General features: G+C 37.2%; 1 protein-coding gene across 1 annotated transcript in view; it reads left to right on the forward strand.

The window, feature by feature from the left end:
• TOPAZ1 (testis and ovary specific TOPAZ 1) overlaps positions 1 to 15,669 on the forward strand; it is a 61,915-nt gene that overhangs the window by 40,246 nt on the left and 6,000 nt on the right. The window contains exons 13-17 of the mRNA XM_043886388.1: positions 645 to 711; positions 1,775 to 1,949; positions 2,690 to 2,790; positions 5,448 to 5,613; positions 14,128 to 14,292. Coding sequence (XP_043742323.1) covers positions 645 to 711; positions 1,775 to 1,949; positions 2,690 to 2,790; positions 5,448 to 5,613; positions 14,128 to 14,292 — 674 coding nt within the window. The remainder of the gene's footprint in view (positions 1 to 644; positions 712 to 1,774; positions 1,950 to 2,689; positions 2,791 to 5,447; positions 5,614 to 14,127; positions 14,293 to 15,669) is intronic.

Genomic DNA, 15,669 nt, shown 5'->3' on the forward strand with positions numbered 1-15,669 from the left:
TACTTCTTTCATTTTTGTTTTTTTTTCCTGTCCCTGAAGCTATCCATGCATTTCACATTTGCTTTGTTCAAATCATACAAACTTCTAAATTCCTTCTGTGTGGTTTATGTTCTCATCTACCCACTTGTTTTCCTTAGCATTTTCAAACTTTGTGTGGACTTTGTAACAGTGATTTTTAGTCACTGTTAGGTCCTTCTGCTAGTTTCCTTCTATGGTTCTCCCCTTACAGATACTTTTTGTTTGCTCGATTTGGTTGTTGTGGTTAGTGTTTGCTTGCCTCATGTCCTTATGGAGCAATAAGGGTGGAGTGAGAGCAGCAGAGAGCAAGTGCTAGGATTTCTTTTGTGTGTGTGTTTTTTTTTCTCTTTGTATTCACAATTATTTTGAAGCTTTGACATTCTCTGTGTTCAAGTTGAGATGAAAGTATGGTTTCATATGGAATTGTTTTTCCTCCTCATTGCCTGTGGTTCAGGAGGAAATAGTTTAAGTAAGGTAACTGTGCAATTACCATTTTATTCAGCACTAAAGAATTTTTATAGCACATTACTCTTTCTCCAGTCTTTTAGGTATAAGTTAACAAATGAATTAGAAGCAATATTGACTTTGGGGGAGTGAACATAATTAACCCTTTTCTGTTGTTAAAGGTTACACATGAGGCAATTTAAAAAGAACTGGAAATGTGACTTAGAGGCAGCCTTGAATGAAATAGAGGTATGATGCTTATCTTTTAAATATGTATCTGGGAACTCTGAAAACCAGTAACAACAAAGAATCTGAATAGTAACCCAGTTTTAGAAAAAGGTTTACAAATGCAGCTGTTACACAGAGAAAAGAAGGAAAAGAAGTATAATTTTTTACAAGTTAATGCCTTCAAATGGAAACATAATTTCTAGAGTTTGAACTATTCTAAAAATCATTCTAGACATAGTTGTTCAGTTTAAAATTAACGTATGTTAAGCTATAGTAATCTATAGCTTGGCTTTTAATTCTAACTAGGTGGACTCCTTCAGTACATGAGTGAGTTGACTTTCTTGTCATGATCCATGGGTGATCATATTGAATGGACAGGATGTGACCTGATAGGGTAAAGCCATGGTCACTGTGTGCTCTCCAAGCACTTAGAGTCTGAATAAGAACTAGAGGACTTTCAGGATGACTTGACTTTTTAAGATCATTTTTATACTCATTATAATAATAGTTGATCTAGTCTAAATTAATATGTATATCCTTGAAACAGTATATTTTGTTGGTATAGAAAACTTTTACTTTAGAATAGAAAATAATAGAAAGAGAGTAAGCTTAGTGAAATTTACTTTTTAGGTCCTTTTGTAGAAGAAATGTAATGCCCAAAATTGTGTGTGGGCCCCACATCACAAATGGCCAAATAATCGTAAAATGCAATCTCTAACAGTAATAAAATAATGTATTACTGTGGAGGCAGCTCAAATCATGCTGCTAGTCATCTCTTCTCTGAAAATCTATCTCCACTGTGTATTCCAGGTTTGGGGATGACGTCAATTAAGGACGTTAGGAACTAAATAATTAAAACAGGTGTACGTTGACATCTGGACCTTATATAGGCTTTGCCATGGTCAGAAAAGCAAATTGTACAGTAACATGTTACTGCTGTTATAACACTTGCCAGGAAGCTTATATAAGATTTGCAGAGATCACGTCTTATTAATTTCTGTAATACTGACATGTGCCTACCCCATAATATGTTTGCATAAACGACAGCTTACATTTTTTGTTTTGTTTTTAATAATTCTCATAGCATTGTAAAGAAAAAGGTGACTGGACCAAATTGGGAAATGTATACATTAACATAAAAATGAGCTGCGAAAAATTGGCAGATTTCCAGAGATTTTGTGCTTGTATTGCTGAAACACTAACAAAAGACTGTAAAGAAGAGCGACCAGGTGTTCCATTTTGTGAATTTGCTGAAACAGGTAAATGTTGCTGTTTTGGTCAGAGTACTGCATGTTAGGGTGATATGGTGTTCTTTCTTACTGATTGATAGATTGACTGGCACGGTATTCAAAACATAAAGCTCCTAATAGTCTCCATGTTGAAGATAAATTAATAATGCAGGTTTTAGATATGATTTCTTCTCTTTTTTTTCCATCTATTTATTATTTATTTAGATTATAATGATAAAAAAGTGATAAAAGGTCAGTATATCAGATGTTTCATGTTCTTATTTTTCTTTTCATTCAGATTGATAAAACTGTTGCTAGCAAATTATAGTGGAGAATCTGAATTTTGGGATCACTGTTACTATCTTCACTGTTGCAAGTCAATAAAATTCATGTGTTTTTGAGACGTTTCTGTGTGTGTGTGTGTGTGTGTGTGTGTGTGTGTGTGTGTGTGAGCCCTTCACTGCTATATTCTCTATCAGGGTTGACAAACTCTGTAAAGGAGCAGATAGTAAATATTTTAGGTGTTGCACACACAGCATATGATCTGTGTCACATAGCTTTCTTTTCAAACAACCCTTTAAAAATAAAAACCGTTCTTAGAAGCTCACAGGCTATACAGAAACAGGCCACAGGCCAGATGCGGCCCATGGGCTGTAGTTGGCCGACACCTGGTCTTTGTGGTAGTATCACTAATTCCATATTAAATTTGCCTTTTCTGTCATTCAAAGTGACTATTTCATTTTCTTCCGTGTATCTACTTTGTGTTCCAGTTAGCAAAGATCCGCAGAATAGTGAAGTAGATAAAACTTTGCTGGGAAGAATCGGAATCAGTGCTATGTACTTCTATCACAAGCTGTTGCAGTGGTCCAAGGTACTTCACTAAATTTTTGTTTTGGCTTGATCTGTAGAGTGTTCGTTTTACATTTTTGTATAGAATATAAGTTAACCCTGAAAGTTAAAATTTTGCTGATTATCGCTACAGGGGGCGAATTGAGCCTCAGACAGTAAATGAATTACTAGGTGGTATATTTGGGCTTTCCTGATAGCTTAGTTGGTAGAGTCCACCTGCAATACAGGAGACCCCAGTTTGACTCCTGGGTCGAGAAGATCCCCTGGAAAAGGGATAGGCTACCCACTCCAGTATTCTTGGGCTTCCCTTGTGGCTCAGCTGGTAAAGAATCCGCCTACAATGCAGGAGACCTGGGTTCGATCCCTGGTTTGGGAAGATCCCCTGGAGAAGGGAAAGGCTACCCACTCCAGTATTCTGGCCTGGAGAATTCCATGGACTGTATAGTCCATGGGGTCACAAAGAGTCAGACACGACTGAGCGACTTTGACTTCACTTCACTTAGGTGGTGTTATTAGGAACATGTGGACAGGAGGAGGCATGAGACTGACTACCATGAAGAATCTCAGTGTGGGGAATACTTGGGAAGCTGGGCTAAATGTCATTTTTACTTGAAGCACCTGTCAATTCAGTATATTTTGCCAGCTCCTGAGTGTTGGCAGTATTACAGTTTTGGAAGACCTCTCTTAAGATGAGCCCAAGATACAATTAATAGAACTCCTTTGAAATTACTTCTTAGGATTCCCTGGAACACTGTTACTATCTTCATGTCTACCTTTGAGATTTAGCTCATTGTAGAAGCAGTGTAGCAACTCTAGACCGTATTTTACTACCTGAGGTATACTTCCCTGAGGTGTGGGTAGAGTGATAGATTCAATAAAGTTAAGTAAAGGGCAGGAAAATCCAAAATAGGGAGAGAAGTGCTGAGATATGGAGAGTAGGATAGTTGAGAGTGAGGTTGCTATTGAATCAACTATTAAAATATAACTTTTATTCCTTCCTCCTCCTTTTTTTTAAAAATTCGTGTACTGGTTTATTTCTATGCAGTCAAACACAGGTGTTCCTCCCTCTCAATTCTCTAGTTTTTACATTTCTTTTTTCTTTTAATTTGTTTTTTTTTCTTGAAGGATAATTGCTTTACAGAATTTTGTTATTTTCTGTCAAATCTCAACATGAATCAGCCATAGGTATACATATATCCCCTTCCTTTTGAACCTCCCTCCTATCTCCCTCCCCACTTCCTTCTTTTTTATAAAGAGGTTGTTTCACAATTGAAATAATATTTAAGGACATTAAATGTGTACATGGTCACTCATGTACACATACAAAATTCAAAATTTTTTTAAAGAAAAACATTTTCAAATAATCATTGTACAGAAGATCTCCAGTTTCCAAGCTCTTCAAGAGCACTTATTATCTGATAGACCTGGACTGGACAAAATGTACTTTGTCCCCCTTCTCACAATCTAGCTTAAGGTCTATCATAGCACTAATTTCTTGGGTATTTAATGCTTGAGAATTTGAGGACTACCTAGTAGGAAAGTTCTTTTTAAAACTCAGACTGATTTTGCTTTAATTTCAGAGTATATTTTAATTTTATTTGGCTGTTTTTATTTAAGATATAAGCAGTTGGTGAATTTGTGCCTATATTTTAATTTTCAATGTTCACTATATTATTCAGAATGAGTATTTTATTTGTTATCTTACTTAGCTGAATTTTTAATGAAGTGTAAATGAAAATTTTTTTTAAATGAAAATTTTTAATAAAGCTTCCTTTTTGAACATAAAAGTAAAACCGTTGGGATTAAACTTAAGGTATCCCTTGAAAAATGCACTCATTTAATGCAGTCAGATTGAAAGTACTTTGACGACATAATATGCATCTGACTCAAAATAGCGTATAATATAATATGAAACAAGAGTCTGTAAACTAAAAGCCAGATCTGGCCCACAGCCTATTTTTATACTACTCATGAGCTAAGAATGTTTCTTACAGTTTTAAAGACTTAGAAATTTAAAAACAACCAAAAAGAATATGCAACTGACCAAATGTGACTTGCAAAGCCCAAAGCATTTACTATCTGGCTTTTTATAGAAAAATTTTGCTGACCCTAATAGAAATAATAACACAGATCCAATTTCTAATGTCTACCCTAGAGACAGTCCTTCTGTAGATTATGTGAAACTATTAGCCTATTGACTCAGAAAAACAATTTTCAGCCAACAATTTTATCCCTTTTTCCCCACTATCATTCTTTATCTCAATTTTATATTAAATTATCTTCTTTTCATTGGCTCTCTCTCCTGGGTCTCAGGGTGATCAACATAAGAAGAGCAAGAACATATAATGGGTAGTTTTCCACTTTAAGGCATGAAATCTTTTTGCCAAATGATGTCTTTAGAAAGGAAGCTCACTGACTAAAACAGATGAAGGGAGATCCACTGAAGGGAGGCCCAGTGGTTAATGAGGCAAAGCCCTGCTTGCTCCCCTTCCCTTTCTGTTTTCATGGCTGAGCTGGAAAGGGCTTAAGGAGAGCATCTTGAAGCAGTTTGATAGCCATCAGTCTCGAATGATGATTCAGATTGCATAATTGCCTTCTATATAATCTTCAGTGACTTTGTATCTCTATAATATTCTAAATGATTAACAATCAGTGTTCTTTTTTTTTTTTTAACTCTAGGGAAGGAAGGTCTTAGATAAACTATATGAATTAAAAATACATTTTACAACTTTAAAAGGACTTATAGGGCCTGAGAAGTTAGCACCAAGATGTCAAATTGTGAATATTGCAGCAGAAATTTTTCTAAAAAGTGGAAGCCTAGATGGTGCCATTTGGGTATTAAGGGGTAAGTTCTGATACATATCAGCATGAAATATTTTGTAAGCTTATTATAAATTCTTGGATTTGTAATTACCTCAAGTTGATATTAAATGGTGGGTGATAATTTGGCCTAAGCCTCTAGTGTTCATGTGGGTAGGAAAGGTTGTTGTGTAAAATGAAAGGAGAATGTTAACCTAGCTTTAAAGAGAAACTGTATGAACCTTTGTTGAAAAGTTAGTTGTTACTTTGGCCTCAGCACCATAGAAATGCTTTACCTGATTATCTCACTTAATCTTCATGGAAACCCTGTGAGTTTGAAATTATTACAATCCCCATGTTACTGATAAGAAAATCTTGTTAGAGACAATAAGCAGCTTGCCCAAAATGACATAACAAGTAAGATGTGGAGGCCAGATTTAATCCCAGACAGCCCAGCTTCAGAGCCCAAGCTTAAGCTGCTAAGACAGGGAAATCCTGATTGCAATCTGTATAAACCCTATCTTTGCATGTGCCGACCAGCTGGCTCCAAACCAAAACAATAAAGCTTGTTTTCCCTAGTAAGTCAATTCATCTAACAGAAATTACAATGCAGTTAAGCCAGCAGAAGCAACTAAGGTCAGTTGGGCATGAGGTAAATATAATTTAGAGAGCAAAGTAGCAGCACAGCATCTAATGTAGCCTTGGCTACTTAGACCATCAAGCAGATTTTATCTGATAAAATGGGATAAATAAGAATGAAGATGGAGAAGGAAATGACAACCCACTCCAGTATTCGTGCCTGGAAAATTCCATGGACAGAGGAGCCTGGTGGGCTACACAGTCCATGGGGTCACAAAGAGTCAGACACGACTGAGCGAGCGACCTATGAAGGAAAGTGAGAGCGGCTGGTGTGCGATTCAGTGACAACACGGGACCAGTGAGTGATGACGTCCAGCCTGACGATGACAAGGACCCATGACTGCCACACACGGCTACTCTTCCCCAGGAACGTGGAAGCCACCATTCACAAGTCTGTAACAAGATGACTGACAGCTGGAAGTAGTTTCCAATTCTTCGCAGCCCACTGGGTCCCAGAGTGATATCCCTGGCTCTTGTTCACAGGACTTTGCATGTATTATGGATATTAACCCTGTGTCTGTGATGTATTTTCCCTAGTGTTAGGAGTTGCTGTATATGTAAATGGGGCCAATAAGGGTCTGGATCGTTAAGAAAAGGTACAGTATGAGGGGAAAGAAGCCCGTGTGGTGACCAGGAACAGCAACATCGAATGGAAACAGTTACTACAAAGAAGCTGGTGCTTCCAAAGGAAGCTGGGACGAGTGTCACAAGCAAGCATGTTTACAAGGCTCTAATGAGATGAAGCAGAGGAAGTCCTTGATGAACCGCTCAGTGCTGTGCACACCAGAGGTGATGCCAGCTTTTGGACTTCTTATACACGAGAGAGAAACAAACCCTCTTGTTTAAAAAAATAAAAAAGAAGAAGCCTCAAGAGTCTCAGAGTTTAGATGGAAGACAGGATAAACACATAAGTAAATAAAATTGGAAGCTTTTGCATTAACACACAAAACTAGCATATGTACATATTTATCTATATATAAAACACGTGCATTTATCGAATGCTGAGAGTTTATGGAATATAGAGGTTGTGATGAGACTTCATGATCAAAAGCTTGTTGGAAAAGGTTTTCTTCAACTTAACAAATGTAGCCAGTGAAGTTTCCTGGGAGAAAGATTAACCGAAATAGAAAGGTACAACACAAAATACAAATATACAAATACAAAATAGAATGTTTATAAAAAGAGGAAGTAGCAAAATGCAAGCCAGAGTTCACAAGCTCCATGAGAAAGAAAAAATGTGGCAAGAAACGGAAAGGTAAAATAGTTGGAAAAGAAGTGTATAGGTGATCATCTGCCTAAAAGTTTCTGGCAAAACCAGTCTTTCTCTAACTGGAGATTCTGGGAGAGTTTGCAGGAGAGGTATGCAGTGGGTTATGGAGATTTACAATTTTTTACAAATTTGATGTTTCAAGTTTGAGATTATCTTTTTAAATTCTGTCAGTTATCAACACGAGATTTTCTTTTGCAGTGACCTTTTCAATTGAAAGTCATTTTCATAAGTAAGATTTTATTTCTTCTAAAAAAGGATAATTTTGTGTTAAGTTGTCACCAGAACTTTTTTTGTTCTTCAGAGGGTTCTGCAGTGAACAGGCCATTGTCAAGAAAGGAAACACAAGTGGCTTGATCTCACTTGTAATAACTGAGAAATAAACAAAATCCTAAGCACTTGTCAGACCAGCAAAGATTAAAGTTTAGTGATATGCTTTTTGTGAGGGTATAGAGGAATGAACCTTCACACGGATTGTCTTTAGGGGCTTTCTGACAAAAATATCTGTCAAAATTTAGTAATGCATATTTCCTTTAATCTGTTAACTCCATCTCTAGGAATTTGTCCTACAAATACATTTATTTCTATATTCGAAGGTATGCACTGTAAGTTATATGAAATCTTTTTTTCTTTTACCATCAACAATGATAAAGAATTCCAGATAACTTAAGTGTCCATTAAGGAGGTAACAGTTAGTGAAGCTGTATGACAGCCATATGATGGAGTAGAATGAGTTAGAGCCACAAAAACTCATTGGAATGATCTCCAGGATTTATTACCAAATTAAAAAAGGAATATCCTGAATGGTGTACACAGTATGCTACCATTTGTGTAAAAAAAAATTTTTAATGGATACATACATATTTGCTTTATACCCTTAAAATAGTTGCAGAAGGATGCATAAGAAACAATTGATGATTGTTGCTTCTGGGAAGAGGAATTGAGTGGTTGCAGGACAGGGATGAGAGGCAGATTAGCTTACATATTTTTCCTATATTTTTTCCTTTTAAAAACATGTGCGATTATTACCTATTAAACTTTTTAAAGAAGGGGTTTACATACACTTATGTTTGAGAACTGTAGAATATTTTACACGTTTTTATTTAATGTGCAGCAGACATTTTGGTGAGAAGTACTCCATTGTTTTGACTTTTCATGTGTTCACTCTCCCATTTTAAACTCTTGCTCAGCACCTTGTTTTCTGGCAAATGATCAACAAATTCCTACCTTGCTTTATACCCTTACCAGCATTTTAAAAAGGGGAAAAAAGCCTTAAAACCACAATTTTATAATCAAGGTTTGAAGCCTGAAAAATAAGTATCTTAACATTCTAGAGTACAAATTTTTGTTTTGAAAAAAGTTATGCTATTTGTTGAGAAACTGCTCTTAAATTTTAAAGTAACTTTTATTGTCTTTATGTAAGTAATACTTAGTCGTTTAGAGAAATAATAAGGGATGGATAAGCAAAACTGATGATAAAATAAATTCTTATTCAGCCACCCATCTGATGTTATAAATAACATGATAGTGTTGCTATACAGACTCTATTATACCTTGCATTTTGTTTAAGGCAGCAGTCTTTCTTTGGACATTTTTCTATGAAAGGAAATGTTCCTCTCCAGCATCACTTAATGGACTGCGTAGTTTTCCATCTTATGAACAAATATAGATAAACACAGATACATAGATGGGTCCACACGTCCACTTTTCTTGAACTAGCTTGTTTTTAAATTGCCATGATGAAGAATCATAGGGCAGATACACTGAAAGCATAATCACAGAAAACTAGCCAATCTGATCACACGGACCACAGTCTTGTGCCGTGTGGGGCCACCCAAGACGGACGGGTCATGGTGGAGAGGTCTGACAGAATGTGGTCCACTGGAGAAGGAAATGGCAAACCACTTCAGTGTTCTTGCCTTGAGAACCCCATGAACAGTATGAAAAGGCAAAATGATAGGATACTGAAAGAGGAACGCCCCAGGTCGGTAGGTGCCCAATACGCTACTGGAGATCAGTGGAGAAATAACTCCAGAAAGAAGGAAGGGATGGAGCCAAAGCAAAAACAATACCCAGTTGTGGATGTGAATGGTGATAGAAGCAAGGTCCAATGCTGTAAAGAGCAATATTGCATAGGAACCTGGAATGTTAGGTCCATGAGTCAGGCCAAATTAGAAGTGGTCAAACAGGAGATGGCAAGAGTGAATGTCGACATTCTAGGAATCAGCGAACTAAAATGAACAGGAGTGGGTGAATTTAACTCAGATGACCATTATATCTACTACTGTGGGCAGGAATCCCTTAGAAGAAATGGAGTAGCCATCATTGTCAACAGAAGAGTCTGAAATGCAGTACTTGGATGCAATCTCAAAAACGACAGAATGATCTCTGTTTCCAAGGCAAACCATTCAATATCACGGTAATCCAAGCCTATGCCCCAAACAGTAACACTGAAGAAGCTGAAGTTGAACGGTTCTATGAAGACCTACAAGACCTTTTAGAACTAACACCCAAAAAAGATGTCCGTTTCATTATAGGGGACTGGAATGCAAAAGTAGGAAGTCAAGAAACACCTGGAGTAACAGGCAAATTTGGCCTTGGAGTACAGAATGAAGCAGGGCAAAGGCTAATAGAGTTTTGCCAAGAGAACACAGTGGTCATAGCAAACACCCTCTTCCAACAACACAAGAGAAGACTCTACACATGGACATCACCAGATGGTCAACACCGAAATTAGATTGATCATACTCTTTGCAGCCAAAGATGGAGAGGCTCTGTACAGTCAGCAAAAACAAGACTGGGAGCTGACTGTGGCTCAGATCATAAACTCCTTATTGCCAAATTCAGACTTAAATTGATGAAAGTAGGGAAAACCACTAGACCATTCAGGTATGACCTAACAAATCCCTTATGACTATACAGTGGAAGTGAGAAATAGATTTAAGGGACTGGATCTGATAGACAGAGAGCCTGATGAACTATGGATGGAGGTTCATGACATTGTACAGGAGACAGGGGTCAAGAACATCCCCATGGAAAAGAAATGCAAAAAGGCAAAATAGTTGTCTGAGGAGGCCTTACAAATAGCTGTGAAAAGAAGAGAAGTGAAAAGCAAAGGAGAAAAGGAAAGATATTGCCATTTGAATGCAGAGTTCCAAAGAATAGCAAGGAGAGATAAGAAAGCCTTCCTCAGTGATCAATGCAAAGAAATAGAGGAAAACAACAAAATGGGAAAGACTAGAGATCTCTTCAAGAAAATTAGAGATACCAAGGGAACATTTCATGCAAAAATGGGTTCGATAAAGGACAGAAATGGTATGGACCTAACAGAAGCAGAAGATGTTAAGAAGAGGTGTCAAGAATACACAGAAGAACTGTACAAAAAAGATCTTCATAACCCAGATAATCACGCTGGTGTGATCAGTCACCTAGAGCCAGACATCCTGGAATGTGAAGTCAAGTGGGCCTTAGAAAGCATCACTATGAACAAGGTTAGTGGAGGTGATGGAATTCCAGTTGAGCTATTTCAGATCCTGAAAGATGATGCTGTGAAAGTGCTGCACTCAATATGCCAGCAAATTTGGAAAACTCAGCAATGGCCACAGGACTGCAAAAGGTCAGTTTTCATTCCAATCCCAAAGAAGCTCAAACTACTGCACAATTGCACTCATCTCACACACTGATAAAGTAATGCTCAAAATTCTCCAAGCCAGGCTTCAGCAATACGTGAACTAGGAACTTCCAGATGTTCAAGCTGGTTTTAGAAAAAGCAGAGGAACCAGAGATCAAATTGCCAACATCCGCTGGATCATTAAAAAAGCAAGAGAGTTCCAAAAAAACATCTATTTCTGCTTTATTGACTACGCCAAAGCCTTCAACTATGTGGATCACAATAAACTGTGGAAAATTCTGAAAGAGATGGGAATACCAGGCCACCTGTCCTGCTTCTTGAGAAACCTATTTGCAGGTCAGGAAGCAACAGTTAGAAGTGGACATGGAACAACAGACTGGTTCCAAATAGGAAAAGGAATACGTCAAGGCTGTATATTGTCACCCTGCTTATTTAACTTACATGCAGAGTGCATCATGAGAAACGCTGGGCTGGAAAAAGCACAAGCTGGAATCAAGATTGCCAGGAGAAATATCAGTAACCTCAGGTATGCAGCTGACACCACCCTTATGGCAGAAAGTGAAGAGGAACTAAAAAAGCCTCTTGATGAAAGTGAAAGAGGAGAGTGAAAAAGTTAGCTTAAAGCTCAACATTCAGAAAACTAACATCATGGCATCTGGTCCCATCACTTCATGGCAAATAGATGGGGAGACAGTGGAAACAGTGTCAGACTTTATTTTTGGGGGCTCCAAAATCACTGCATGTGGTGACTGCAGCCATGAAATTAAAAGACGCTTACTCCTTGGAAGGAAAGTTATGACCAACCTAGGCAGCATATTAAAATGCAGAGACATTACTTTGACAACAAAGGTCCATCTAGTCAAGGCTATGGTTTTTCCAGTGGTCATGTATGGATGTGAGAGTTGGACTGAAGAAAGCTGAGCGCCAAAAGATTGATGCTTTTGAACTGTGGTGTTGGAGAAGACTCTTGAGAGTCCCTTGGACTGCAAGGAGATCCAACCAGTCCATCCTAAAGGAGATAAGTCCTGGGTGTTCATTGGAAGGACTGATACTGAAGCTGAAACTCCAATACTTTGGCTACTAAATGCGAAGAGTTGACTCATTGGAAAAGACCCTGATGCTGGGAGGGATTGGGGGCAGGAGGAGAAGGGGACAACAGAGGATGAGATGGTTGGATGGCATCACCGACTCGATGGGCATGAGTTTGAGTAGACTCCGGGAGTTGGTGATGGACAGGAAGGCCTGGCCTGCTATGATTCATGGGGTCGCAAAGAGTCAGACAGAACTGAACTGATGATAAACAATAATCCCTTCTAAACATCCCTGCTAAATCTTTATTATGCCCTTAGGATAAATTCTGATGGAATTGCTGGGCAAAGGTAAGGGTAGTTTAAAGCTTTTTGGTAAATGTTGGCATATTTGCCCTTGGTGCCATTCAGATTTGCAGTAAATTATTTTGAGTTTATTAGAAAGCTTCCCCTTGTGAGAAAATCCCTGGAGAACTATTGCATAGGTACCATCTATACAGCCTGTCCTGTTCGGGCCATGGGTATATATTAAAAATACAGATGTTACTGCCCAATTTCATGGTTTTTAGTTTTCAGACAAACTGGTGCACTTTAGTTTAGGTAAACCCTAATCTGGCTGTTCTGAATATTCCAGTCTAGGTTTTAAATCTGTGAGTAGAATTCAGAAGCACTCTAGATCTTTAGAAATGTGCTAATTATAGTCGTCTTACCAGCATTTGAAGTTGTTTATTATGAAACAACCTTGCCACCTTTGAATATTATTATTTTTCCTATCTCTTTGATAGTTTGATAGAAAAAAAGTGATATTCACTGGTTTGTTTTGCATTTAATTGCTTATTACAGAATTTAACTATTTTTCTTTTTGTTTCCATTTGTACTTACTCTTTTGTGAATTACTAGTTCATGTTCTTAGTCCCTCAGTATTTCTCTTCATTATTGATTTAATCACTTTAGGAGTAGGTTAATGAAGGTATCTGTGTAAATGAGTTAATAATTGTAGAGCTGATATTTGTAAAATGTTGCCTCATAGGTAGTATAAATCAAGTCTGCCAGTCAAGTGGGCTCTAGTAATTTTAAAACAAGCTCCTGTTTTAAAGTTTTCTTCTCCATACTTAAGGCTTTATTTCAGCATTGTATACTTGAATTACCAAATCTCTCTGTAATATTTTGTGTATTTACCGTGCTGGAAAGGCCACAAAAGCATAACTCCTGCTGTTAGTCCAGTTGAAAAAGAATGCGGAAGTGTGATTTGAATGCTACATAATAGCATTTCATTATGTGTCCCATCATGTGTATAGTGATTGAGGGAAATAGGTAAATAGTAAAATTCTGACATTTCTACCATGTTAGCACCTTGGTGTTCTGTACTACAGTCTGCTAGTGTTTTTCTCAATGTGAAAATTGGCAGAAATTAATGAACTTCAGTGTAGGTAATACTCTCTTTTTTTTTTAAGCTATGTGTTGAGTACCTAAGTGTTCTTTTTATTATTATGCTTTTATTATTTATCTATGTTAGATGTTAACTTGTACATAGCAAATATTTTATTTACAAAATTTTAAATAGGCAGATATTGTGGGGAAAAGCTGTTCCTCAGGAATACCAAAACTAATTAAATTATGTATTCTTTACTGTAAAATTGTTCAATTTGTCCACACAAATAATATTTTACAGTATAACATATACACATTATAATCTTAAACATCATATAAAAATAATCATTAACTTCAGAATCAATAACTGATTAGTACATTTAGAAAAATGAAGAATTAGTAAAAAGATTTAAATAACAGTGGTCATTAGTTTGCATCTTTTTAGGATGCTAATCATCACTATATACATTGTTTCTAATAAATCTGAGCTGTGGTTATCTTTCTGAGTATGCATATTTAAGTTTTGCCACTTTCTCCAAAAGATATTTAAAAACATTAGTTGTGATTTTATACTGTTAAGTAATTTTCATGGTGTAAAGTACTTATACTTTTCCTTCTCGTAAGAGTCCGAGTGGATCATCAGTACACCAGTATGGCCTTGTGATCGACTGGATGTGCTCAATCGGCATAATCTGCTCTGTACAATTGCACATGAAATCTTAGCGAAGAGTCTTTACAGACAGACATTTGAAGTTTTGCAAAATCTACCAGGTTTTCAAAATTCTCAAGGTATGTTTTTTCAAAGTCTAGCTTAATTATCTCTGGCCCATCTGGTATTTAATAAGAAACAGTTCTCCACCTGTCTTGGTTGAATTTTATATTCCAGCATGTATTTTTTTTTTTTTTTTCCAGCATGTATTTTTAATGATGTTGGTTTTTGTAAAATGTGTTCTCTGCAAATTGAATATGCTTTCCTGATGGTTTTAAAAAAAAAAAAAAAAAAAAACAGAAATGCTTATCTTTGAGTTGTCTGTCAGCAGTTCCTGAAGGCAGCATTTCATCATTCCCCTTTTCCTTCCTCTGTCAAGTCATCAAAACAATTAATCATGTAACAAAGATGGAACTTAGTCTGCATTGGAACATAGAAAAACATGGAATAAATGGAGGAAGTTCAGCAGATGACAGGTTCAAAGAGAGAGATGCCCATGTGGGCAGTGGCAGGTAGTGCTGAATGCTTGCAGGTCATAGGTCAGTAGCAGGAGAGAGTCTATGTCAAGGGAAACTGCAGAAGCTTTGGGTCAGGAATGAGCTGAGCAGTGGGTTCAGGGCATGGTTCATGTTTAATGAAAACGTTGACTTGAAGGCCTCCACTCAGTGCTTTGTCAGTCTCCATTTTCCCATGTATTCCACTGAGATTCTGTATTGTCATTAACATTCTTATCCTTTTCTCCCTGTAGATAGTAAACTTCTTAAAGTCAATGAGGTTTTCTTTATTTTAGTATCTCTGGTACAATGGTTGCTGTAGAGCTAGCTTTTGATATACAATTATCTTAATAATGAGACAAAGTAATAATAGTGAGATTGATCAGATAGTTGTGCCAGATTTTGGAAGACCCTGAATGGCAGGCTAAAAGAATTTACTTTTCTATATGTAGTTGGGGATCACCCACGTTTTGGGGTCAGGGAGTGACATAATGAAGTTGGTATTTTAGGAAAGTTCCTCTGCTGTAAGGTAAGAAGATAAATTTCCTGATAAGGCCTGGACCACTGAAAAATCCTAAAGTGATAAAGACCTAGAAAGTGAAAGTTGCTCAGTCATGTCCAACTCTTTGTGACCCCATGCACTATACAGTCCATGGAATTCTCTAGGCCAAAATACTGGAGTGGGTAGCCTTACCCTTCTCCTGGGGATCTTCCAACCCAGGGATTGAACCCAGGTCTCCTGCATTGCAGGGGGATTCTTTACCAGCTAAGCCACAAGAGAAGCCCATTAAAGACCTAGAGTCTAGGTCATAGACCCACCTAATTGAATATAGCAAATAAAAGAGTTGGAAGTCTCCAAGGTGACTTCACTTTCTTTTGAATGAAAGGCAGAAAGGAGTAGGCATACCCAAGAAAGGAGGGTTTTGGTTTTTTTAATTTGAGAGTGAATGTTTGTGAGTGGTT

The sequence above is a fragment of the Cervus elaphus genome, chromosome 24, assembly GCF_910594005.1.
Source record: "Cervus elaphus chromosome 24, mCerEla1.1, whole genome shotgun sequence".
NCBI classification, from domain to species: Eukaryota; Metazoa; Chordata; class Mammalia; order Artiodactyla; family Cervidae; genus Cervus; species Cervus elaphus.